At 43.8% G+C, this 26,895-nt stretch overlaps 1 protein-coding gene across 3 annotated transcripts; it reads right to left on the bottom strand.

The window, feature by feature from the left end:
* Positions 1 to 1,510: 1,510 nt before the first annotated feature.
* Positions 1,511 to 26,585, bottom strand: Plin2 (perilipin 2). 3 transcript variants are annotated; one of them, XM_032902239.1, is made up of 8 exons: positions 26,464 to 26,564; positions 26,186 to 26,381; positions 23,034 to 23,116; positions 19,815 to 20,094; positions 17,666 to 17,847; positions 15,941 to 16,066; positions 14,669 to 14,959; positions 1,511 to 2,045 (listed from the first exon to the last, which is right to left on the bottom strand). In XM_032902239.1, exons 1-8 carry the CDS (start codon positions 26,491 to 26,493, stop codon positions 1,968 to 1,970), a joined length of 1,266 nt encoding a protein of 421 aa, XP_032758130.1. In that variant the 5' UTR covers positions 26,494 to 26,564; the 3' UTR covers positions 1,511 to 1,967. The 3 variants fall into 3 exon arrangements, with proteins under 3 accessions (XP_032758130.1, XP_032758132.1, XP_032758122.1); XM_032902241.1 differs by lacking the exon at positions 1,511 to 2,045 and having other exon boundaries at positions 14,101 to 14,959; positions 15,941 to 16,048; positions 26,464 to 26,585; XM_032902231.1 differs by lacking the exon at positions 1,511 to 2,045 and having other exon boundaries at positions 14,101 to 14,959.
* Between the last annotated feature and the right edge of the window lie 310 nt (positions 26,586 to 26,895).

The raw sequence follows: 26,895 nt of genomic DNA, 5'->3' as shown, positions 1-26,895 counted from the left end.
AGATATGGTGGCCAATTGTTGCCAGGGGAGGAAAGGCAGGATTTCCTAGCAGAAGAGGGTTTCTGGGAGAGGAACCAGACATGGGGGATTCACCAGCATGACATGAGAAGGAACAGGTGCTGGGAATCAATGGGAAAGACAGGTAATGGGCCATGTAGAGGGACAGAGGCCAGGATTTGGCAGGTTGGAGTAGCTGAGAATCTGCCAGCTATAGAACCTATGTTTTCATAAATAACAAGTCTCCGTGTCTTTATTCCATCCACTGGCATTCTAAGTCCAGCTATATTCAGTTTTCTTAAACTTTATAGTAAATCCAGCACTGAGGCAAGATAAGATTTTTAAAATTTTAAGAGGACTTGGGAAGGGGAAAGAACCTTTCCCAAGATCCACTTTGGGGTCTACTTTGTGTTTCCTAATGACTGAGTCAAGTTTCAACACAACTGATAGAACCCAAATTGCCTGCAAAGGTAGTGCTTGCTTTCGTGAAGACAACTCAGATGAAAGGATTTGGGTTTGTTGAGACACCATCTCATTATGGATCCCTAGCCATGTAGAACTCACTACGAAAACCAGGCGGGCCTCAAACTCCCAAAGAGGCCAGCCTCTGCCTCTCTAGTGTATGCCAGAACAGCTGGCTTCAGTAAGAATTAAACAACAAAATACAGTTACTTAAGCAAGACTGTGGCCTTGAATTTAACTACATTAGCATTCTTTTGCTGCCCTCAAACCTAAGCAATGCCCTTCAAAAAAAAAAACCACTTTACAATTTCATGTGCAAAAGAAATTTTGATATCTTTCTTGAGACAGGGACTCCTGAAGCATAGGATGGTCTCAAATTCACTGTGTAGCAGAGGCTGGCCTTGAACTCTGATCCTCCTGCCTTCTACCCCTCAAAGCCTTCAGAGTTCTGGGACTGAAGACTTGCAACACCAGGCCCAGCTGGAAAATTTTCAAGATAAGAAAAAATAAGTAAAGCAGCTCTAATGTTTTTTACTTAATTTTTAAACTTCTCATGATCTTTAAACCTTTTTGTAAATTATATCCCCCAAGCCATGTGACTTAGAAGGCCATAGAGTCATACATTTAACCATTTCATGCTAGTTGTGGTGGTGTATGACTATAATCCCAGCACTCAGGAAGCAGAGGCAGGAGAACCTCTGAGTTTAAGGCCAGCCTGGTCTAAGTAGTGAGTTCCAGGACACCCAGTGCTACACAGGGAAGCCCTGTTTCAAAAATCAAAAAAGGAAAACAAAAGAATGTCCTAAGAAACAGAAAATAGGGCTCAGCGATCCATCTCTGACTGCTCTTCCAGAGGTCCTGAGTTCAATTCCGAGCAACCACATGGTGGCTCACAGCCATCTGTAATGGGATTCAATGCCATCTTCTGGTGTGTCTGAAGAGAGCAACAGTGTACTCACATACATAAAATAAGTAAATATAGCTTTCAAAAAAACAAAACAACAGAAAATAGCAAATGTTCGGTTTTTTAAAAAAAGACTTTCTGGTCAAATTTTATGCTACCCAATTTTTGTATTTTTATTACACGTTTGTGTGTGTGTGTGTGTGTGTGTGTGTGTGTAGAGAGAGAGAACAGTTTGAGAAAGTCACTTCATCATATGGGTCCTAAAGAGTCAAACTCAGATCGTCAGGCCTGGCACCTTTACCCATTAAGCCATCTCACTGGCCTACAGCTAAATATTATTACAAAGGGATTTCAGCAATTAAACATTAAAGAATTGTATAAAATGATACATGACGCAGAACAAGTTCTCTTACAAAAGTTCACGTCATTTACAACTAAGATCAAGCAGCCAAAAAGGAGTAGATTAATAAAGCCACAGGAATAAAACAGATGCAAACATTTAAAAAAAGATACGTATTATGTGTTGAATAAAATGAACTCTTTCCTTGTGTTGTTTGGGTAGTCTTTTGCCTTAAGAGGACAAAGCTGTGTGTGATCGTTGGGTTCAGTCTTCTTCCAAAGGAATAATATCAGGAACTTCATCAGTGTCAGATGTCGAGTCAAAAGCAGAGAAATCAAGCATCTGTAAAAGAAGAACCTCAGATGTTAGAACGAGCAGTCTCTTCCTGGTGATGACTAAGGTCAAAAGAACAGGCAGTTAGCAAGTAAGTGAACTTTCGGATCCAAAGCTGCTCCTCGTGCCTCCACCCGTGGAGTGCTGCGAATACCGACAGGTGCCGCCATAGCAGCCTGACAGGTGCCGCCATAGCAGCCTGAAACGCTCCTTTACTGGTTCATGGCCGCCGGAGGAGACTCTGCCGTGCCAGGCGCTCATCTGTCATCCCAGCACTCCGGATGCGGAAGCAGACAGACCTCTGCAAGTTCAGGCCGGCCAGCCTACGTAGTGAGACACTCTCAAAAAATATAAAACAAAACAAAGCAATCCGAGTTACTATCCTTCTTTTTAAATAACAATGGTCTACCTTTTGTAGGACTTGCCTAGGAACTGAAATAGCAAATTGTTTTCTAGTTTTGATATACAGCACTCAGGAGGCAGAGGCCAAGACAATGGTAAGCTTAAAGCCAGTTGGGCTACACAGAGAGAATTTGCCTCAAATGGAACTTTGAAACAGTCATCGAAAGGGGCCAGAGGTGTAGATCACTGGTAAGGCTTGTGCTGAGCAAGCTCACAGGCCCTGGGTTTCACCTCCAGCACACAGGAAGGTAAAAGAGGAGCTATAGTGTAGACTGGACTATTACAGAAATAATGATGATGATGATGATAATAATAGGAAAGCTAATGTCCTAATAGCCAAAACAACTAACAACAACAACAAAAACCTCAAAAAAAAAAAAGGGCAGAAATGAGGAAATGGACTAAGGAGTTAATGATTTAACCTGTAGCATAAATGGACAGGATATTTTACATGAACAAGAAAAGTCTCTGTAGTGAGTGATGGTGATAGTTGGACTACATTGTGACCATATTTAATATTACTGAGTTACATATCAAAATCATGGCTTAAATGAGCCAGGCATGTGGCTGACATCTGTAATCTCAGCATGTAGAAAGTGGGACTAGCCACATGCGGCCCATACATATACAGCCATCCAATTAGATAAGATGGATGAAGCAAAGAAGTGCAGGCTGACAGGAACCGGATGTAGATCTCTCCTGAGAGACACAGCCAGAATACAGCAAATACATAGGCGAATGCCAGCAGCAAACCACTGAACTGAGAACGGGACCCCCGCTGAAGGAATCAGAGAAAGAACTGGAAGAGCTTGAAGGGGCTCGAGACCCCGTATGAACAACAATGCCACCCAACCAGAGTTTCCAGGGACTAAGCCACTACCCAAAGACTATACATGGACTGACCCTGGGCTCCAACCTCATAGGTAGCAATAAATAGCCTAGTAAGAGCACCAGTGGAAGGGGAAGCCCTGGGTCCTGCCAAGACTGAACCTCCAGTGAACGTGATTGTTGCAGGGAGGGCAGAAATGGAAGTAGGATGGTGAGGCAAACACCCATATAGAAGGGGAGGAGAAGGGGTCAGGTGGATGTTTGCCTGGAAACCAGGAAAAGTAATAACAATTGAAATGTAAATAAGAAATACCCAATTTAATAAAGATGGAGAAAAAAAAGTGGGGCTAGAAGATCAAGATCAGTCTCAGTTACAGGGCAAGTTTAAAGCCAGACAAGATCTGAAAAACTAAAAAACTAACCAGCTTGAGTTACACTGAATCATGACAGAGATACTTTTAGCAGAATCCTGCCTCAGAATGATCAAAATAAAAATATTTGTGTGGCATGTGGGCATGGGTAGACACGGGCCCACACTTAAGCCCAAAGGTTGATTTAATGTGTCTTCCTCAAACACTCTTCACTGTATTTTTTGAGGCAGAGTCTCTCACTGAGCTGAGACATCATGACTCCACTAGGTTGGCTGGCCATGAGTCCCAGGCCTATTCTGTAGTTCTACCCACCCCACCAACACTAGGACCACACCGCAGCTCCAGGTTTAAATATGTGTGCCAGTGGTCCAAATCCAGCAGGCACTTTACCAACTCGGCCATCTCCCCATCCCCAGCATGGTAAACTTGGTGCTTGCTATATTTTATTCCCTAACAATAAGGGGGAAATGAAAGGCATGGGAACAAGGAAAGTCTTCATTTATTCACCAGGCCTCTTTCTCTCTGTGTCCTTCACTGGACTTCTCCCTAAGAACTCAGGAGCTGAGAGATCCGTTCTCACTAATGTACTCCTTAAGTTTCCTGTTGGCACAGTAAGAACCCCAGCTCCTGGGCTCACTTTGCAAAGACTTTATCAACCTGAGATCCACAGAGCCCAGCAGTGTTACGAAAATTGATTTGGAACATCAGCCAGAAAAGCCATCTATCATGTTAGCCTGTTATAGGTCAAAAGATATACTTTGTTAGCTTCTTCCCTGGGCCCTTGTTAATGAATGTATTTAACATCTACCACACCATGTGCCTTCAATACCCATTCATTATAGTTCCCTCTTACTAGATCTGTATCGTAACAATGTTTGTGTACATGTATTTTTGTGACCCCCATAGCCCAGAATATGCCTGAACTTGTGGCAGTTTCTCCTGCCTCGGCCTTAGAAATCTTTGGATCCCAAGCATGAGCCACCATGCCTGGCACACTATATTTATTTCTACTAAATATAAAATAGACCATGAAGCTATAGCACAAAAGATATAAACAGAGGAATTTTCTAGTTGCCAAACCAGAAAGCCAGTTGCTGTTTTCTCCTGCCAGAGAGTTAGAGTGCTAGAATGGGAACTCTATGTCTGTATCTATATCTATAAATCTATATTTCCATCTATCTCTATAGTTTTATATCTCTATTATATATTTATATTTATATCTATCTGCGCTTTGACATCAGTAAGGCATTGGACCAAGTCCCCACTGTGCTTCTTAGTTCTTTTCAACCTGACTCTTCATCTGAAGTATCCAACTTACCAGGTGAAGAATGAAGTCGGGGTGCACTCACTTGCAGAAGGGGATCAATAAACTCTAGTGACCTACACACCAACTCTCTGAAGATTCTCTGAAAGTGTTGGAGGTCCCACTTGCAGAGTTCCAGTCCCTAAAGCCAACAAGATAACCTCCTCCCCCAACACACACACACACACACACACACACACACACAACACACACACACCTTGGGACCGTTTAGGAGTGCCATATGAACAATTCGCCTTCCACATAATCAGATCAGTGTGCAAGTTCCTTTACACTATTAGGCTGTCTCCAACTCTACTGTTAACCTGGTTGCTGTGAAGGAAATGGGAGAGGGAAGGAGCGGCTAAAAGTAGCCATAGTCTATCATCTATGGTGAGTTTAAGTTCGAGGTTGGGGATCTTGCCTGCCACCTTTTCAGGGCTTTGGGAAATGCTTCACAAATCATTTCCCAGCATCAGAAAATAAATACTTGTCTTACTAACGTGAACAAGCAGTCATGTACTGCTAAAGCAGGACTGTCAGAAGTGTTTTGCTGAAAAGGTGCCTATCAAGGAGGAGGGTGGAGCCAGTATGGCATGCACAGTGCGACACCAGTGACGTAGCCATAGACACTCCCCAAGGACAGAAAGCCAGACATTCGTTCTCTCATGAAAACCAGAATATCCTGAGCCAGAGATACCGTGGGGTTTTCAGGCTGTTCACCATGAAATCCTCTAGGGGGCACCATTCACACGCTATGACGATATGACATCATGAATTCACATATTATAGCAAACTTCCACAAGATGGCACTAAACATTTTAAGGATATGGAGTCTTTTTTTCTCCTTTTCATAAAGGATGAGCAGTGAGTGGCCCTGGGTCCTGGATAATACAAGAGGCAGCTCAGGAATGGAAACGCTATCTGTAGGGATTTAAACTGCTGATAAAGGTGCGCGCACAGTGCTGACTGTGAGCCTGAGGGTGTGCTCGCCTCCCAGAGGACCTGGGGCATCCAGTCCAGCTTCATTCGCTTTGCCTATACTGAACAATGAGGAACAGCTGAGTGGGCTGGCACACACACAACTGCCCCACTCACTCGCCCCAAGTGGGATGCTCTGTAGAGCAATGCAGTGGTCTGCTCTTGTCTTAACAAGTCTGAGGAAGTTAGAATCCTTAGGATAGGGTGCAGGTTACAGTGATTATTGTTATCTATTGTTAATCACCTAACCAATGTCCACTCCTCTGCGTCTTATCCATTTGAGTATTTTATTTTGCTCTATTCTTCCCTGTGCAAGGCACTGAAGCCATGATCTTGCAGATACCAGACAAACACATTACCACTAAAGCTGCACTTGTGGTTCCCCATGCTACTCTGTATCAACAGGCCTTCTTAGTTTTCTGGGTTTTTTGTTTGTTTGTTTTTTGTTTTTTGTTTTTGAGGAGACTTCTCACTATGTCAAATATATTGGCCTTCAACTCTCTTCGTAACCCAGGCCAGTTTTGACCTGTCTCAGAACTATGGGTAGCTGGCATTGAGAAACATGCACCACTAGGCCCTGTGCCCAGGAACTTCTAGAAATAAAATATTTTGTAAAGCCTATACTAAGGATCTTGGTTTTTTTTATTTTTTATATAAAAGAACTATAGGTAACTGTCTGTTACCTATATACATAACATAAAATCACTCTATGTTCTGTTTCAGATTAAAATCATTTACTTCCTATTTCCTTGTTCCTCAAAATATGGTCATTGGATCACCTGCATTAGAAGCACATAAGAATGTTCTTTAAAAGTAAAGAACATTCCAGCACTTGGGAGGCAGAGGCAGGTGGATCTCTAAGAGTTTGAGACCAGCCTTGTCTACAAAAAGAGTTCCAGGACAGCCTGACCTACATAAAGAGACTCTGTCTCAAAACAAACAAACAAAAACAAAAAACCTACAAAAAGCAAAAAAACAAACCACGACAACAATAACAAAAAGAAAACCGAGACCTACTTAAAAGTGTGGGACCAGGAATCTTCTTATCAAGCTCCCCAGCTGGTAATTCCTGGCACAGAGGGGACAGGGGAGGACAATGACAGACAAGGTGGTCCTAGGCCCAGTGACAGAGGGGTACTGTTATCTATGCTAAAGCTCACTCGGACCACTGTTCTCTAAGGAGTTATCTCAGCTGAGTTTTTCCCAGGTTCTAGTTTGAATAGAGTTTTGTGTTTTGTTTTTAGGTAGGTTCCCATGGTGCCCAGGCTGGCCTTGAGATCCCGATGCCCCTGCCTCCACCTTGCAAGTATCAGGACTACAAGCAGGCACCACAATGCCCATCTTCTATGGAGAGTTGAAAATGAAAAGAGAAGTATTTGATCCACACTACTCACTGTCTGCTTTTTCTTTCTTTCTTCTTTCACATACGACCACATGCCCTAGGCTGCACTTGAACCTGGTATGTACCCATGGATGATCTTGAGTTTTTGATCCTCTTGCCTCTACCTCCTAAGGGCTAGTATTACAGGTCTGAGTCACCACGCCTGATTTTATGTAGTGATACAGATGGAACCCAGGGCTTGACTGCATGCTAGACAGGCACTCCACAAACTGAGCTCCACTCCCAGGTCTCAATATCTACTCTTACCTTTTTTTTTTTTTTTAATTTATTTATTTTAAGAAGATGAGTACACTGTAGGGGACTTCAGACACCAGAAGAGGGCATCAGATCCCATTACAGATGGTTGTGAGCCACCATGTGGTTGCTGTGAATTGAACTCAGGACTTGTGAAAAAGTGGCCAGTGCTTTTAACCTCTGAGCAATCTCCCTAGCCCCAATATCTACTCCTATAACGTTGTGATTCTATAATTGGCTAGAATTGAAAGTCTGTTAATAAGTATCAAGGAAGGTACTGAGAAGTCAGGGCTTTCACATTTGAATGGAATGCGAGTGGAATGGGGTTACCACTCTGGAAAAATCTGGCCTTTCTTCCAGTCGGTAAACATCTGTCACATGACTTGGCAACTTGACTCCTACGTATGCAGCAAACAAAAAACAAAAACATAATTTAAATGGTAGCCATTTCCTCATCGACATTTATCAAAAACCTCATCATTGATGCACACACACACACCATGTGAGCTTGCCTGCCTTCTGTAAATGTCAGTTAACACAGTCCATTACCTTTCTCACTTTGACCTCTAGGAGCTGTCAGGTCTCTATTCCTCCTTACAGTTACAGGAAATGCCTAAGTCAGCATTTTCTTTCACTTTGATCCATTTGTTGCTCTGGAATTCCTATACCTTCCTAGGCTAAAGTGTCATCTTTAGCAAGTTAGTTTTGTAATAAAGACCATGTAAGAGGGGTTGGGGATTTAGCTCAGTGGTAGAGCGCTTGCCTAGCAAGCGCAAGGCCCTGAGTTCAGTCCCCAGCTCTGAAAAAAAGAAAAAAGAAAAAAAAAGAAATAGAAAAAGAAAGACCATGTAAGAATTAGTAGCCTTGACAGGCGGTGGTAGCACATGCCTTTAATCCGAGCATTTAGGAGGCAATCAGATCTCTGAGTTTAAGGCCAGTCTGGTCTACAAAGTGAGTTCCAGGATCGTCAGGGCTACACAGAGAGGGGAGGGGGAAGCAGGAGGAGAAAAATAATTAGTAGCCTCAACCACTAAGGGTGAGGAATAGATGGCATCCTATACTGGAATGTGATCAAATATTCACTGACAATCTTTTTCTAAGGGCATCAAAGTTTCTGTTCTTTATTTTGACACAAGGGCAGAGTTTACGCCTTATCCTCTCAGGAACTCAAACATGTATGTATGTATGTATGTATGTATGTATGTATGTATGTATGTATGTATATATATATGTGTGTGTGTGTGTGTGTATGTGTGTATGTGTGTATGTATGTGCATATATGTATGGTAGCTGCTTTTTTATTCACATTGTTTCTACCCAGTAAGTGTACAAAGCAGTTTGTTTTTTTCAGTATCAGCCCAGAATACAGGTATTCATGATAAGGGCCCAGTATCTTGTATCTAGCTCACTCCAGTAGAACTTTCATGAAATGAATAACAAGCTAAAAGTCTCAAAGGTTCATTCTCTATGAAGACTAGGTTCTTGAGTGAGATTCAAAGCTTTTCCTCTTCTTATGCCCTGTCTCCTTCTAGTCTGAGGGTCTAGTTTAAGCAAGCGTGAGAGAGGACTCTCAGCTGGACACAATGGCACATCTCTTGGTCCCAACACTTAAAAGAATGAGGAAATTGGAGAGTGAGTTTGGTACATACTGAGTTCAAAATGAGACTGGGGTACTTAGCAAAACCTTATCAAGAATAAAGGAAAGAAAAGAAAAGAGGAGAAGAAAAAAAAAAGAGACTTCACTTAACTGTCTACCCCACTCTGAAATATAAACACCTTTCTTCTCCCTGACTTCCTGTCCCTTCAAGTGGTCACCCAGCTGATACTTTTCTGAATATGTATTGTGCCAAGCATCATTCTTACCTGTCAAATTCAGCAATGCACAGATGACCTGCCTCTCACCACCTCACCGCTAACCGAGGGTGTGATTTTGACTTGCCCTTTTCCTCTGGAACCCTACCCCTTCCTTAGAGCACACCCACAAGTGGACAGTAAATTTAGTTAAAAGGCCTCCTCGACTTGCCAAAGTGGTTGGGAAGGCCATTATAACCCTAGCACTCAGTAGAGTAGGGCAGGAGGATTGCCGTGAATTTGAGACTAGCTTACCCCGAAACCTCAGAAAGAGTTGACTCAGTAACTTGTGCTACGACACAGTGAGAGGCTGGCATCAGAAGAAGCAAGAAGAGAAAGAAAGATCTTCAGCGTACAGACATTTTAAAATGTTGCAGAATATCCTGTATCACATAAAACCTCTTTGGAAAGTGTATACCTATAGGCTGAAGGTTTCCCTGAGACACAGCGATAAATACTTAGATTGACTGGGTCAAAGACCTCACAAGACCATCACAGGTACAGACCTCAGTATCAAGTTCTCCTGGAACTGCATCAGATGTGAGATCTAACTGGCCTGGTCCCATGGAAGCCAAGAAAGGCCCAGCTGGCCAGAGCTTTCTCTCCTCCCACACTGGCTTTCCCAGACTCCAATTAGACTCTGCTTCTTAAAGATCTGTACACCCCTTCTTCCTCTGTAAGTAGTACTCTAAGGGGGTATGGAGGACAACCCAAAATTCAAATTTCTTTTTGTACTTCACTAGGTCCTCAGCACCTGAAATGTCCTACCAAAGGACTTGTGTTTTCCCTAATCTCATTCAGGTATTAGGGACTAACCTGCTGGTCAGTTAGAGATAAGACATATCATTGTCCCATAGATGATGTCCTCATACTTCTGGTGGTTAGAGTGGTTAACCTCAGACCATACAGAAGGACGTAGTAGTTTGTGTCTACTACAGTCTGAGCTTTTGGGGAGTCTAAGGCAAAAGGACCTCTTGAGCCCAAGAGTTTGAGCCTAGCCTGAGTAACATAAGAGACTGTCTTTTGAAATTAAATTTTTTGGGGCGCTAGGGGTGGGAGACAGGGTTTCTGTGTGTAGCCCTGGCTGTTCTGAAACTCACTATGCAGACTAACCAGACTGGCCTCAAATTCAGAGACCCACCTGCCTCTGCCTCTCCATGCTGGATCAAAAGCATACGCCTCACACCCAGCCAGAATAATTTTTTAAAAGACATCCTCATCCTTAATACTTCACATTCGCCAATCAGGATATCATTAATCTGTTTTTTTAAAAATGAGAAAACTGTGAAGACTAATGGACAGCACCCCATAATCTCTTGACTTTGTTTGCTGGCTGGCTGGCTGGCTGGCTGGCTCACCACACCAGAGCCCACATAGTTATTACTTACTAACCTACCATGTTAAGTAAGATATCATGTTAGGAAATCTGTTAAAACTAATTTTCTGTCAGTTTATACCACAATGAAGCTGCAAGATTTGAAGACACCAAATACTGAAAAGACAATGAGAAGCATTCTTGCAAAAAGTTCTCTCAACAAAGACACAGGCAGACAAAACCACGACCAGTGTAGACAGGTCATGACAAGCAACAGGGGCTTCTTCTAAAACTGACCTGCATTGTCGTCTGGCTTTATTGTTTTGTGTAGCCTTGGCTGTCTTAGAACTCACGTTGTAGACCAGGTTGGCCTTGAACTCACAGAGATCTGCCCACCTCTGCCTCCCAAGTGCAGGGACTAAAGGCAGAAGAAGTCACAACACCTACCTCTAGTCTGTATTCTGTTTTGAAATTTCTGTAGAATTTTCAAGCCTGTCTCCTTTTCATAATCAATTGAATTAGCACTGAAACTCTTGTAATGGAGAAACACAAGAGTAGACTTTCAGAATTAAGTAGCCAGCATTGAGACATATGCCTATAATCTCAGTCCTCGGGAGACTGAAGGCATCCAGAGCTGTGTAGCAAGACCAGTCTCAACAAGAAAAAGCATGTGTGTCCTTATTGCATACGAATGCTCCAAGCCAGGTGTAGTACCCAGAGTCCCTGCACTTTGAAGGCTAGCCAGAAGGATTGCTTGAGTCCAGGAGTTAGGCCAGCTTGGTGACACAGTAAGTCCCCATCTCAAAAACAAAACACTGTGGGGCCAGTGAGATGACTCAGAGAGTAAAGGCACTTGCTGCCAAGCCTGATGACCTGAGTTTGAGGGGGAAACCACAAGTTTATGAGAAAATGGATTCTCACAAGTTGTCCTCTCCACACCCATAATGGCACCCATACGCCCACAAAAGCAAATCAATAAGCATAAAACCATTTTTACACCCTCAAATACAAATATTTCCACCAACTGAAATAAACTATACACATACTTTTGGGGCACAGAATAAAAAGATTGTGACTGAATTGAACTAAGAAAAAAAATTTAAGAAGCAGAGACCCATGAATCATCTACTTTTCCTAAAACCATACCTGTAACTGTCCCAGACTCTGCAAGGACATGGGCAAAGTTACATGCTCGCCCTTGTTTGTGTGTGTCTATGTGTGTACGGTTTTGGTGACTTGGGGTTCTTTGTTTCTATTTTTGTTTAGGTTTTTGTATTTATGTTTGTTTGTTTGCTTTCTTGCTTGTTTGAAGACAGGGTTTCTCTGTGTGGCCCTGCCTGTTCTGGAGCACACCCTGTTGACAAGACTGGCCTTGAACTTAGAGATCTGTCTGCCTCTGCCTCCCAAGGGCAGGATTAAAGAGGTGTCCCACCACCATCTGGCTACTCTTTCTTGTTTTCATAGAAAGGCAAGAGCTAGGGCTGAGAGAACCTTCAAGCTTAGGTCTAGTGACGGGCAGCGCTGCTCACTTAGCATAATAGGCAGAGCGTGTGGCTCTAGAGTCTGCTTTCTTTTCAAAAAACATTTTTTTTAAATATTCTTTTTACTTTATGCATAGGAGTATTTTGCTTGACTGTATGCATGTGTACCGTGTGCAGGCAGTGACCACAGTTGCTAAGGGAGGGCACCGGATTCCCCTGCACCGGGCTATAGGTATATGTGAGCCTTCATGTAGGTGCTAGAAACGGAAGGCAGAGGGTCCTCTGCATGAGCAGCCAGTGTTCCTGTCCAGAGAGATCTCTGCAGCCCCTCAAATCTGTCTTAAAAAAAAATTTTTTTTTGAGATAGGGTTCCATGTCGTCCAGGCTGTCTCTGGACTCACTATATAGCCACCAAAAATCTTGAACTTCTAATCCTCCTGTTGGCTCCTCCAAAACGCTAGGATCCCAGGAGTGTTTACATGCAGCTTGTGAGGTGTTAGGGATTGAGCCCAGGATTTAACTACAGTCTTAGAGTTCATTTGCATTTTTGGAAGTTTGATAAGACTGCAGCTCTGTGATAAGGAGACTTGTGTCCTGCTTAAAGGAATGAGAAGCCTGGAGACCATAGGCAGGAACCTTGGACTTTTTTCTGTTATCCTATGGGCGCCCACATCACCAATGACTGAAGTTGTTTTCTCACTCAGAAATAGCACAGCCGGTTATCCAGGTAAAGTGGACACTGGGCAATCTCACTTGTGACTTACTTTTTAACTGGGCTCTTGGCCAAAAAAAAAGAAAAAATCTGCTGTCTTCTGGAAAGTGATACAACCCACCCAGTTGCTTCACTTCCTGCCCTTTGGTTCCTTTTCAGCAAAGCAGCCTGCTGTGAACAGACCTTTCTACTGGCTTAAAATCCCGGAGGTGGGTGGAGGGAAGGCCCAGCTGTTGAGAGCTCCGGCTCCCCTTGCATGGGACCAGGGTTTGACTCCCGCACCCACGTGTCCACTCATAATTATAGATCCAGTACCAGGGGACCCAGTGTCTTCTCCTGACCTTTATGGGTATCAGACATGCACATAACATATACCATCTTTTGGCTTTTTCAGACAGTGCCTGTTTTTCTGTCATTTTTACTTTTAAGTTTTATCTTTTTGTGAATGGGTACTCTGCCTACATGTGTGTCTTGCACCATGTGTGTTGGATTCCCTTGGGCCTGGAGTGACAGCTGTGGGCTGTCACATGTACGCTGGGAACTGAACCCACCTAGTGCTCTTAACCCTTGAGCCAATTTCAGCTGCCGTCCCCCCTTTTTATAAATCATTTAAAAAATTAAAAGACATTCCACATCGTTATTCTGTTTTGTTTTTGACACAGGGTCTCTCTTAGTAGCCCTGGCTGCCTTAGAACTCAATATGTAGACCAGAGATCCACTTGCCTCTGCCTTCTGAGTGCTTAAAGGATTAAAAGTGTGTGACACCAGCCCTGGCCTGTGTGTGTGTCTGTGTTGTGGGTGCCCAATTGTGCATAAGGAACTCAGAGAACCACATTCAGAGTCAGCCTTTATGGGTCTTGAACCCCAGTCATCAGGCTTGGCAGCAAGCACCTTTACCTGTTGAGCCCCTTTTCTGACCCTTTACTCCTTCTATGGGCCTTCATTGCTGCCCAGGCTGCTCTCTAATTCTTGGGCTCAAGTGATCTTCTCCCATCACCCTGAGTAGCAATAACAATGCGTTCAGCTTCATGCTAGCTTTGAATCTGTTTGAAATCGTCAATTGGACTTCATCTTCTAATGCTGAACTCCCCAAAAAGCCAACTGGAACTCATGTATGTGCTTAATAATGTCATGCAGATCAAGCAGGTCAATAAAAGCAACACACAAAGCAAACGTAACAACATAAAAACGCTCTACCCTGTTATGAATTTTATTGGGTCCAAAGGTGGTATTTCTTCACATGGAAAAAAAAAACTAAATTCAAGCCGCACAAGAACATGCCTTGAGGGAAACAGTGATGAAGCCTGCTCAGACCACACAGGAGCAGATGCCCATTCAGAGCAGAGGCCACATGAACAAATCTTTATTCGGTACAGACAGACATTTACAGCCAATAAGAACACAAAGGCCATGGACAAGACTGTAAGCGCACCTGAACTTTAAGGTTCTGGTGAGGTCCTCACAAAACTAACACACTCCACATACCAGCTGGGTAAGAAGAACTCATGTGTCAGGGCCAGCGGGGGCACGACCATAAGTGAGCTGTGAATGACCATAATAAGGACCTTTGTTCAAACTAGCTGCTTTTCTAATCTAATCAGGTTAATTTCAATACAATAAAAAATAAAAGGTGCCACCTGGTCAGCAACATCATACACTGGTGACAAGAGCAGTTTACTGAGTTTTGAGCTCAGGCTGCTGGACCTTCAGGCTGGCCTTGTCCACCTCGGTAGACTGAGGATAAAAGGGACCTACCAGCCAGTTGAGAGGCGTGTTGTTAACAAGGTAATCCATAACTTCATCTAAGGACTCCTTCATTTTCTGCAGCTGCCCCTTGCTAGAAGTGAGGACGCCATCAGACACTTCCTTGAAGGAGGTAACATTGCGGAACGCCGAGTAGATGTCACCTGCCATCACCCCCAAGTGTTTGGCCTGGTCTTGAATGTTCTGTGGTAACCCTTGGACGTTGAACAGGAGCGTCTGGCATGTAGTGTGGAGCTGCTGGGTCAGGTTGCGGGCCATAGACAGAGTATGTGACTCGATGTGCTAAAAATAAAACAAACTCAAGAATTAGCAGTGGATCCGATGGCCGCTATGAACGATTTAGCCCAGTGACAGTGTGCTGGCTACGTATCCATACAGACATCCTCTCCATGCAGCTTCTCTGACGCCTGAGTATTTGCTTGGGTTTCCTCAGGGAGGAACGCTCTGGCATTGAGCTAACCCTCCAACCAATCCTTCGATGGTTTAGTAACAATACTGTATGCAGCAGCACTAATCGTATTTCACAGCTAGGAACATATGCTTGGAGTTTAATGTGCCCAATTAACAGCTGGAAAGTAGCTCAGGAGGAGATTTGAACTCGTGACTGCAAAGGTCACCATCATAAACTGAAGAACGGCAAGCAGGAGAGAGCAGACAATCAAGACATACACTTGCTGTTGTTGGTTTAACTTAGTCTCTTCTCCAATAGGAAGCTACAGTATGCTGATTTCAGCAGCACACTGCCCCTGGGACACAGAGAACCATTCTGTATGGTTACACTGAGCCAGTTCTAGAATATCAGCTCCTCTTTCGCTGGTTTACTAACCGTCAGTCCTCAACTGCGTCCTGGTCTCTTCCAGAGGCCACCCGACTCACCCATTTGAAGGCAGGTACTATGCACCACTGAGGTACATTCCCAGTCCTGTCACTTTTTAAACTGCCTTTACCATGTGCACTTAGGCAGAGGTCAAAGGAGACCCTGACGGAGTTGCTTCTCTCCTTCTACCTCGAGTCCCAGGTGCCTTTAACTGCATATCCATTTCACCAGCCCCTCTCTATTTTTTTATTTGGAGATAAACCCAGGCTCGACTTGAACCTGCCATCCTCCTGCCTCAGCATCCCAAGTAGCTGGTATTCTACATCTGCACCACCAGTCTGGGCTGACATAAATATACTCTGAGAGGATTCATGGGGGGAACTGAAGCAAACAGTGTAGTAAGGACTTCTCCAGACGCTGGAGTGAATGGCTCTCCATCATCTTACCTCAGCACAATGGGACTCGTCAGTGTCGTCGTAGCCGACGATTCTCTTCCACTCCACCCATGAGACAGAGAGCTTGTCCTGAATTTTCTGGTTAGCACTGTGCACATTCTTCCTGGCGAATTCAATCTTTAATGAAACAAACCAGGCAAACACAACTAGTCCTTGTGTCTTATCTGCTTACAGCTTGTGGTGTGGGCAGGCAACACAGATGCCATGGAATTGAACAAGAGCTGCATTTACTGATCGGCTTCCTGGCCAGCCAGGCAGTAGCAGCTCTTTAATCGCGTCTGTGCGATTATGACATCGCTGACGTCAATGTGTCTCCTGAGCGCAGGGTAAGATGTACTAGACTTTATATTTGCATGAAGGGTAAAAGAGAATTTAAAAAAGAAAAAGGCATAGGGGAAAGTGAAGGAGGAAGGCGGCCAGGCATGGTGGTGGACGCCTGTAAGCCCAGGATTGGGGGAGGCAAAGGCAGGAGAATTGCTACAAGTTTGAAGCTAACTCTGTCTATGTTTCAAGTTCCGGGCCAGCCTGAACTGTACAGCAAGACCTTGTCTCAAAAACAAACAAAAGAAAAAAAAAAAAAAAGAGGAAACGAATTCAGCCTCCCTCTTCCTTGTTACCAGCTACCTGTTCTTCCTAGAAGAAACTGCCATTTGGTACAGTACATGCCATTCTTCACCTTGGCATTCTTTAATGGCTGCACAATAACCTATTGTGGCATTCCCCACAAACCTGCCCCTACTTGCTGTGCACTGTTTCCATCTTTTGCAACTATAAAGAGAATGAATTATTTACACGGCAAATATCTAACAAATATCTGAGTTTTTATTTATTTAGATTTTTTGAGATTAAAGTCTTAAGTCCTGACTGCCACTGAGTTTGCTATGTAGACCAGGCTGGCCTCGAACACACAGATATCCCAATCACGGATACTTCTCCCTCCCCAAGTGCTGGGATTAAAGTAAGTGTTTTCTTTTTTTCTTTCTTTCTTCCTTCCTTTCTTTCTTTCTCTTTCTTCCTTTTCTTCTTTGTTAAAGAAGACTTACTTATTTCTATGTTATTTGTATGAGTATTTTATTATATTGTATGTCTGCATGCATGGATGTGCACAATATGCATGCCTGGTGCCCTCAGAAGCCAGAAGAGGGTGTTGGATCCCCGGAACTAGACTTGCTGGTGGTCTGAGCTGCTGTGTGCTGTGGGGCAACCCATCTGAGCCCTTTTTTTTTTTTTTTAATTTTATTTATTTATTATAGTCCACTGTAACTGTCTTCAGACACTGTGGCATCAGATCCCATTACAGATGGTTGTGAGCTACCATGTGATTGCTGGGATTTGAACTCAGGACCTCAGGAAGAGCAGTCGGTGCTCTTAACCACTGAGCCATCTCTCCAGCCCCATCTGAGCCCTTTACAAGTGCAAAAAGTGCTCTTAACCACTCAGCCTTCTCTCCAGGCCCACAGAAGTTGTTCTTTTCAGTGTTGGAGTCCCGCAGACATTCACAACAGCAACCCCTTCTCTGGATCATTGAAAACCGCACCACACTGTGCTCATGCCACAGGACAGAGGTGGCTGAGGGCCCTGAAGTTCTGACTTTATTTCCTTCTCTGGAGTCATCTACACTCTCCACGTTCCTACTGGGCTATTCACATACAGTACTGAAATTCTTCAGTGTCATAATTATATCTACCCTTATCCTTAAAATGAACCGGCACTCACCAGATGGACAGTGGAGTGGAGCTGGGAAATGGTCTCCTGGCCCTTTTGTTTGGCGTCTTTGATCCTGCCGAGAGCCTGATGATAGGCCCGGGTGCAGATCTTGGTAGACAGGGACTCCAGCCGTTCACAGTATCTTTGCTTCTGAACCATATCAAATCCTTCCACCTTTTTTGCTTCCATCTCTGACAATAGAGGGAAAGAAAAGGAAAAAGAGAAGATAAACAAAGCCGATCCTTTGTTTAGAATTCCACAGTTGGAATCCTCATTTCCTAGGACTGTTCAGCCCACTGTTAGGTAGATCACACTGAAGCATTTGTTACACACACACACACACACACACACACACACAGAGAGAGAGAGAGAGAGAGAGAGAGAGAGAGAGGTTTACATGTGTTTCTTCCTACCTGCACACACTTCTTAGCAACATGGACCCTGGCACATAAGATAAGAAGTAGAGGTAGTTAAGTACCACTAAGGCTGGTCTCAAACTTGCTATACAATCAAAAATGGGTTTTAAGCATTTAAAACTATTTTTTTTAAGATTTACTTATTAGGTATATAGAGTTCTGAACTGTACATATGCCTGCACACTAGGAGAAGACACCAGATCTCATTATAGAAGGTTGTGAGCCACCATGTGGTTGCCCGGAATTGAACTCAGGACCTGTAGAAAAAGCAGCCAGTGTTCTTAACCTCTGGGCCATCTCTCCATTCCTCAGAACTATTTTTAAAGATTTATTTATTTTTATTCTGTGTGTATGAGTGTTTTCCCTGCATGTACATCTGTGCATCATATGCATGTGTGGTGGAACTATAGTTCCAGACAGTTGTAAGTACCCATGTGGGTCCTGGGAATCAAACCCAAGTTCTTCCACTGAGCCATCTCTCTAGTCCCTTGTTTTTAATTCTTGATTCTCCACCTGCACCTGCTCCTCTAGTGCTGGGATTACAGGCATGAGCCTCAATACCCTGCTTTTTTTGGGGGAGGGAGGATGTGTTCACTATGCAACCCTGGATGGTCTAGAACTTACTATGTACATACTGTAATACCAGCACTTAAGAGATAAAGGCAAGGTCAGAAGCTCAAAGCTAGCATCGTGTATCTAGTGAGTCTGAGGCCAACCTGGGCTATATAGGACCCTGTCTCAGCAAAAAAATAAAGGAGAAAGAGTATGGTACTCAGGAGGTAGCAACAGAAGAAGCAAAGTTATCCTCAGCTACAGGATAACCATCCCCACACCCTGAGTTATGTAAGATCCTTAAAAGGGGAGGAGCTGGAGAGATGGCTCAGTGGTTAAGAGCACAACCATCTGTAATGAGATCTGGTGCCCTCTTCCGGTGTGTCTGAAGACAGCTACGGTGTATTTATATATAATAAATAAATAAATCTTATAAAAAAAATAAAAGGCCAGCAATATGGCTAAGTAGACAGAGGCTCAGAGCACGCGCATGCGAGAGAGACAGAGAGAGAGAGAGAGAGAGAGAGAGAGAGAGAGAGAGAGAGAGAGAGAGAGAGAATGGCCCTCAGGAGCTTTTGGTTGAATCCTTAGTCCCCAGATGCTAGAACTGTGTGGGAAGGATTAGGAGGTGTGGCCTTGATGGAGCAGGTCTGTCAAGGGGCAGGTTTTGACAGTTCAGTTTTGGGTGTCATTCCCAGTGTGCTCTCTCCACCTCTAGCTTCACATCATGAAGATGTGAGCTCTCAGCTGTTCCTGCTGACATGCTTTTGCTCCCTAAGTCCGACAAAATGTTTTCCTTTATAAGTTGCCCTGATCATGGTGTTTTGTCACAGAAATAGAACAGTGACTAAGACACATATGCAGGAACAGAACCAGCTCCTGCACCTTGTCCTTTGACTCCCACATGCACATCAAGGCATGCATGCACACCACACACAAGTAAAACATAATTTCACTGATTGATTAATTCATTAAAGGTTAATGGTAGCTTTTGGTTGGACATGGTGGTACACACTTAACCCTGTACACAAGAGGAAGAAACAGATGGATCTCTGTGAGTTCAAGGCCAACCTGGTCTGTTTTACGAGTTACAGGCTGGCCAGAGATACATAGTGAGACCTTCCTCTAAGTAAATGAACAAACTTTTTGAAAAGGGCTCAAACATAACTTCAGCATAAAAGCACCATTACCAAGCTCCTTCTGAGTGAGTGGGAAGTATCGGTCTACCAGCAGCTCCGACTTGCTAATTGCATTTTCCACTCCACTGCTCATGAGCTGCACCATCCCCAAAACCGTATCGATGCCGCCATTGACCACAGACTTGGTCCTTTCCACGCTGCCAGTAACTGCTCCTTTGGTCTTATCCACCACCCCTGAGACTGTGCTGGCTACAGAATCCTTGGCTCCAGCCATGGTAGTCGTCACTACATCCTTCGCCCCAGTTACGGCACCTCTGGCATTGGCAACAATCTGTAAGCAAAGAAACAGAGAAGCCAGCTTATGAGAAATATGGGCAAATACACACTCATGGTTCTACAAAGGCTACACAGCTAAATAGTCAAAGGTGCACTGAACACGATCTTTTTAAAAATATTCTCATTCATTTATTTTATGTATGTGAGTACACTGTCACTGTCTTCAGACACACCAGAAGAGGGCTTGGATCCCATTACAGATGACTGTGAGCCACCATGTGGTTGCTGGGAATTGAACTCAGGACCTCTGGAAGAGCAGTCAGTGCTCTTAACCACTGAGCCATCTCTCCAGACCTGGACATGCTCTTTTACTCTCAGTCTTGGGCACACATAGCATTAAGACTTAATGAGGCTGAATGTCTCTGTCGGGTTGCTTTGTCCTACCAGAGTATCCCTAAGTATAAATGAAATGAACAAACATGAAATAATCAATTTGTCCAGACAAGTTGTTTTGTTTTTGTTGTTCTTATTTGAGACAGGATCTCACCACAAGGTACCCTGGCTGACCTGGAACTCAGAGATCCACCTGCCTCTGCCTCCCTAAAGCTGGGATTAAAGGTGTGTGACACCATAACTTTCCCATTCATAATAATTAATATTAGAAGCCTAGGAGGCCAGCCTGGTCTACAGCCAAGACTATGTGGGAGAAACCCTGTCTCAAAAACAACAAAAATAAGAACAAAAAAGAATTTCTCTTAGGACTAGCAAGATGGCCCAGGGGACAGAATGAAGTGCTACAGAGCCTGAAGACCTTAGTTCTACCCCTGGAGTTCACATGATGGGAGGAAAGAACCAACTTCCACACAATGTCTTCTGAACACACACATACACCATGGCACCAACACCCCATCACCACCCCACCCCCAAAAGTTAACTTACATATAGTATTTTTTAAAACTTTATCTTGTTTTTTCTTTGTTTTTGATTTTTATTGTTGTTTTATTTGGCTTTGTTTTTTTGAGACAGGGTTTCTCTGTGTAGCCTTGGTTGTACTGGATCTCACTCCATAGATCAGGCTGGTCATGAACCCACAGAAACCTGCTTCTGCCTCCCCATGCTGGGATTCGAAGTGTGTGTCACCACAGCCTATCACATAGAGTATTTTTCAAAACTACTGGGTGGGTGGTTCATGTCTATAATTCCATCAGTCAAGAGGCTAAGGCTGCAGCTCCAGTTCTGCTACACAAGGAGACAATGACTCAAAACTAAGTAAAACAAAAAGCCCTGAGTTGAATCCTCAACAGCTCTCCTGACAAAGAATAATCTAGTAAACCATTACAATTTGCAAATAGGCAAAGGTAGAGGGAGAAAAAAAGGGTGATAGCCTGGGAATGTAGCTCAGTTAGTAGAATATTTAAACATGAAACACTGGGTTTGAGGCCTGGCACCATGGAAAGTGGGCGTGGTAGCCTACAAATCCATGACCCTAGCATTTGGGAGGTAGAGGCAAGAGGATCAGAAGCTTAATGTCACCTTTATCTGCAAATGGAATTCAAGAGCAGCCTAAGCTAAGAAACCCTGTCTCTCAAAACAAACAAACAACAACAACAACAGACAGCAGAAACGTATTACCTCCTGGTGAGATTATATAACTTTACATAGCTCATGTAGAAGTCACATCAGTCCAGAAAGGAAACTGCAGACCAGGTTGAACTTGGCCCTCTAATACTGGCACATAGGTTTGTCTAAGTTAAAGAGAAGAATCATAGGGAAGGAGAGAAGACAGCAAGAGATACAGGGGAGGGTGGCACATAGCCACAAACACCTCAAAATCACTTCTTAATAAAATCTCAATTTGGGCTGGAGAGATGGCTCAGCGGTTATGAGCACTGATTGCTCCTCCACAGGTCCTGAGTTCAATTCCCAGCAACCACATGGTGGCTCACAACCATCTGTGATGGGATCCGATGCCCTCTTCTGGTGTGTCTGAAGACAGCTACAGTGTATTCATACATTAAATTAATTGATTAATTAATAATTCTTTAAATAAGATCTCAATTTATGAAGTTTTCAGTTTAATACCCCAAACTAATTTTTATCTAGTTTGAAACACAGTAAGTTGACTATATTTGTGGTCTTGCAGATTAAACTCAGCCCTCTACACACTAGGCAAGGAATGAGCTACAAGTTCATTGTATATAAGATATTACAATGCTAGATATTATAAATAAGTCATCAGATTTTTTTCTTTGAAAAAGGGTCTTACTGTGTAGGCCAGTCTGGCCTTAAACTCACAGAGAATAGCTTGTCTCTGTCTAGAACCCTGAGATTCAAGTCATGTACCACCATATTAACCAACCATTCATCAAAATTTAAATACCCCAAATGGAAAATAATTCCTCAAGCAACTTAAATGAAAATTTTGGAGACACAGAAAGGTATCTAAAGGCTATACACTAAACTTACCTATTTAAATGGTGAAAGGCACAACCCAATGTCCCCCTAACTGACAGCCTTTTTTGCAATGCTGTATTCTTAACCAGAAGGAAAACTTTAGGGCATTATCTGAACTGCACAGTCACCAAGACGGATAAAGCCAATTGTTTTGTGCCAGCAGTGGTTATCTGTCGCATATGCATGTGGTTCCTATCAGCAGTGCACAGAACTATGTCTCCCAGTTTGTATATGTACACATCCAGCACCATATGGAATCAGTTACTTAAAAGCAGTTTCACAGCAGGAGCAGAGTTACAAGCTGGTAGAGACCGGCCTGCAATCTAACCAAAAGCAGTCCATTCATCTCTGTTTCTTGGACTCACCCCAACGGCAGCTGAGGAAGACGGGGAGCAGTCATTACTCCTTCAAAATAAACCCAGCTCCAGCTGCAGTTTGAGGGGAAGGTATTTTGTGTGTTTATGGCACTCAGAGACTGGGCTAACAAAACAAACATGAAAACATCCCAAGTACCAAGCCTCAACACTGTCCCAAGCTCACCTCAGATGTTGGCTGGTTCAGAATAGGCAGCCTTGCCTCCATCCTGTCTAGCCCCTTGCAGGCATAGGTATTGGCGACTGCAACTGTAGGAAGCACAGACAGGAAAATGATCACTCATTGTAAGTATAGGATGAACACATGGATAACACTTCAGGGCTTTAGCCTTTTTATGAAAATAGCAAGAATGCAGCTTTGTTTTTCTTCGAGCCACAATATCAACTTCTTGGTTTCTCTCGCTCTCACAGGAAGAAATTTGGTAGGTTCCTGGCAACTTTCTTCCAGTGACAGGTAAATGAGGGGTTGTGTAGGGAAAGCAGCTAAGGAAGAAGGCCCCAGTGTTAGTGACAGTACGGGTGACGCAACCTTCTACTGAACTTTCACTCAGGAAATAAAGTAGCCCATGCTGAGTTAATCCCTACTTATCTCAGTACATAGAGATACATTCTGGGATCTCACCAGTGAACAGTACCACCCTAGATCTTCCTAATGAAGCCCAGATTTCAGTCCAAGCTTCCCCCATAAAGATAACAGGTCAAGAATCCACACCAAATTCATTAGGGAGTTAGCGCCATTGGAATAACTGTGTCTTAAAAGATCCTTATAATCCTAGGCCCTAATTTACCCTTTGGAGAATGATGCAAATGTTTGTTAAAAGCAGTTCATTCCTGCTTTTGGAGAGATTTGGAGAGTCTGGTAGTGCCTCTAAAATTAAAGAAAAACATTCGATGTGCATGGTTGGGTGTTTTGCTTGCAAGTCTGTGTACCAGGTGTACAATCCTGGTATCTGTGGGATTCCAAAAAAGCCACTGGGTCCCCTGGAACTGGAGTTACAGATAGTTGTAAGCCACTATGTGGGTGCTGGAAATCTCACCCAGGTTGTTTGGAAGAGCAGCCAGTGCTCTTAACCCTCAGTTATCTCTCCAACCCCAAGTTCCTCTGAAATTTAAACAGAGTTATTAAAGCTCCAGCAGTTCCACTCTAAAATACATACTAAGGAGACTGGAACTGTTACCCTCAAAACCTGGGGTGAGCATATATATGTTCACAGAAGCATCATTCACCACCTTCCCAAGGTAGACACAACCTAAATGCTGATGAGTGGATCATGTTGGGGCTGGGGAGACAGCTTGGTGGTTAAAAGTGCTTCAAGCACAAAAGCTTGAAGACCAGAGTTCAGACCCACAGAGTCTGCATGATGTGGATTACAAGTCATCTGCAATCATGGCCTCTGCATTAACAGGAGATCCGGAGCCAGCCTGGCTAGCTTGGGTAGCCATGTCAGTGAGCTCTCATTTGTGATTGAGAGACTCTGCCTCAAAAGTCACAGTGATTCAGGGAGGTTCCAGGCATCAGTCTCACACCTCCACATGTCTACACACACACACACACACACACACACACACACACACACACACACACACACACACACACACCCCAAGTGGGAGAAGCATTGTCTGGCTAGTTTTTAGGTCAACACAAGCTAGAGTCATCAGACAGAGGGAAACCTCAATTGAGAGAATGCCTCCAAAAGATAGCACAAACCAGTAGGTCATTGTCTTAATTAGTGATTGATCAGGGAGTGCCCAGCCCAAAGTGGTGGCCCTGGGTTGAATAAGCAAGCTGGGCAAGTCGTGAGAATCGAGCCAGTAAGCAGCACTCTCCCACAGCCTCTGAGTCAGCTTCTGCCTCCAGGTCCCTACAGTTTGAGTTCCTGACTTGGCTTCCCTTAATGGACTATGATTCAGAATATGTAAACCAAATGAACGTTTTCCTCCTCCAGTGGCTTTTGGATTTACAGTGTTTCATCACAGCAAAAGTAACCCTAAGACAAATATGTTCTACCCATACAATGTGATCGTCTTCTTCAATTAAAAGGGATTAAATACAGAAACAACATGAACACTTGCTATGGCTACGAAGTACATACAATGCTGTATCACAGATAAGCCCTGAAAACCGCTATGCTAAGTGAAAGAAGCTTTTTTATGACTGACTGTACCAAAGGCCAGAAATAATCTTATATCAAAATAGGTTCAAGAGTAACTTAAGGGGATGGAAGGAAGCGGGTCCTGACTGCTAAAGAAAATGAGCTTGCTCTCACAGCTTGCAGTTCTGGGGATTGAATCCAGGGTCTCATACATGCCAGGAAAGCACCCTCCATTGAGGTACAGCCAGTTTTAACTTAAGTAGATTAACTGTACAGTGTGTGTTCTTATCTCAATAATGTTAATATTAAAAGTAAAAAGGTTTACACTGATGACGTAGTTCAGCAATGTAACCCTAGCCATTTGAGAGGCTAAGGCAGAGGGATACCCTTGAGTTTGAGGGTAAAGTTACATAGTGAGTTCCCAAGGCCAGCAGAAGCTACAATGTACAACCTTGTCTTGTAAAGAAAAGTTTAGGCAGGCAAGATAATTCAATGAGTTAGGGCGCTGGCTGCCAAGGCTGGTGACCTGAATTAGACGCCCCTGGTATTCTCTGAGTACTGTCATGACATGCAACTACACACAAACACACACATACACACACACACACACACACACACACACACGTGCAGACACACAAAAATCAATAAAAATGTAATAAAGATTTGTTTTTCAATTTGCACATGCTGTATGAGAAAGCTAACTCAGTTCATTCTCCCCTTTGGTGAATTCACCAGTGCCCTTGGACGATGGCTTGGTGATTTCAGTTATTAACACAAAAGCATTTTGGAAATTTACTTTTTCTTTTCTTTTTGGTCTGTTGTCTTGAGACAGTTCTCGCTACATAGCTCTGACTAGTGTGGATTTTGCTAGGTTGACCAGGGTGAGCTTGAACACAAAGATTTGCCTGCCTTCACCATACAGCCCAGGCAGCCTGGAGTTCACCATGTAGCCACGGCTGGCCTTCAACTGACACTTCTCCGCCTCCCTCCACAGTGCTGGGGTGACTGGGCTGAGCACCATGCCAAGCTGGGAAGTTTCTATTTAGAGTAAGATAAGTGAGGATCAGTTATGGCTGCAAAGCAGTCCATCTGTGTGAATGAAGGTCAGCAGACAGTTTCCAGGAAGAGGAGTGCTTCAGGAAGGCCTGAGGGCTTCCTGGTGTTCCTTAGAACTCACCCTACCCACTCCCTTGGGCTCAAAAGTGACAGAGAAATCTAAACTCACTCTGTGGCTCCAGCTTCTGGATGATGGGCAGTGCGCCTGTCACAGCCACTGAGGTCACGGTCTTCACACCCTTCTCCGCCATCTCACACACTGACCTCAAATACGGGTGCTGATCCTTTGTACTGACATAAGCGGAGGACACCAGGTCGTAGGTGGAGCTCACCAAGGGCAGGTTGGCCACCCTCGTCACCACGCTCTGCAAACACGGAGGAGTGGATAGTAACGACTCAAAACACAAGAAAGAAAAGGGCTAAGAAACGAGTACTTAAAAGCCATACCGGTTGTGGATCCACTGCTACTGACGCCATCTTCCCTCCTGGAGTAAAGATATGCCTGGAGAGAAAAGAAAATTACTCCAGAACACTGAGGAAACAATTCCTGTCCCAACCAAGGCAGGCGTACAATTCCTGCACAGACAGTTTCAGTTTCCCTTCCTCTAATTCAGGGCCAACAGCCTGACTGGAGGTTCCGGAGCTGTTTACACACTTTCAATAGGAAAGACTGGTCGTTGATAGGTGTCCTGTTCCTCTGAAATGTTTGTTCTCAAAAGCGCTAACCAGAAAGGCAGAAAATTCAATTTAAACAGAAGACATCTTAGGTGTTCCACAAACACCTGCCCTTGATTAATTACAATTTATTTTCGTAGGCGTTCTGAGACAGGATTTCTCTTTGTAACAGTCCTGGCTATCCTGGAACTCGGGCAGTACACC

This window comes from Rattus rattus, chromosome 1 (genome assembly GCF_011064425.1).
Source record: "Rattus rattus isolate New Zealand chromosome 1, Rrattus_CSIRO_v1, whole genome shotgun sequence".
NCBI classification, from domain to species: domain Eukaryota; kingdom Metazoa; phylum Chordata; class Mammalia; order Rodentia; family Muridae; genus Rattus; species Rattus rattus.
Note: the sequence above shows the minus strand (reverse complement) of the source record. Positions and strands in the feature narration are given on the sequence as shown.